This window comes from Charadrius vociferus, unplaced genomic scaffold (assembly GCF_000708025.1).
Source record: "Charadrius vociferus isolate BGI_N301 unplaced genomic scaffold, ASM70802v2 scaffold2550, whole genome shotgun sequence".
Lineage (NCBI taxonomy): Eukaryota > Metazoa > Chordata > Aves > Charadriiformes > Charadriidae > Charadrius > Charadrius vociferus.
Window position 1 is genome coordinate 10867 of NW_009646383.1, and position 491 is coordinate 11357.

The 491-nt window shown below is 68.8% G+C and overlaps 1 protein-coding gene across 1 annotated transcript in view; it reads right to left on the reverse strand.

Annotated features, from left to right (window-relative positions):
• The window catches only part of LRP1 (low density lipoprotein receptor-related protein 1), a gene marked incomplete at its 3' end in the record, with an annotated part of 90949 nt that overhangs the window by 1746 nt on the left and 88712 nt on the right, over nucleotides 1-491 (reverse strand). The window contains 2 exon segments of the mRNA XM_009894377.1: nucleotides 30-203; nucleotides 295-435. Coding sequence (XP_009892679.1) covers nucleotides 30-203; nucleotides 295-435 — 315 coding nt within the window.

Consider the following 491-nt stretch of genomic DNA (forward strand, 5'->3'; position numbering starts at 1 on the left):
ACCCCCGCGCGCGCGCCAACCAGCCTCACCCGACGGGGAGGCAGCGCACGTGCCCCCGTTCTGGCAGTAGTCCCAGCACTGGTCGATCTGGCACTTGTCCCCGTTGTAGCGCGGTTGGCAGCGGCACTTGGCCTGCTTGCGGGCGTTGAGGAAGCAGCTGCCGCCGTTCAGGCAGACCAGGTCGCAGGTGTCAGTGGTGGGCACTGGGAGGGAGGGATGGAGGTGAGTGGGAGCACGCCCAGTGGGACTCCCCTCCTTCTCCTCTTCCTCCTCCTCCTCCTCCAGACCACCTACCGACGGGGGAGACGGTGGGTGAGGGAATGACCACGCAGGTGCCGTTGTCCAGGCGCTTGCCGTTGGGGCAGGTGCAGACGGGGCCGCTGGGGCTGAGCAGGCAGAGCCACTCGCACTTCTTGCGGTCGCAAGGGTTGGTGACTGCCGAGAGAGGAGGAGACGTGGCGGGGGGAGGACGGCGGGGGGACGCGCACACC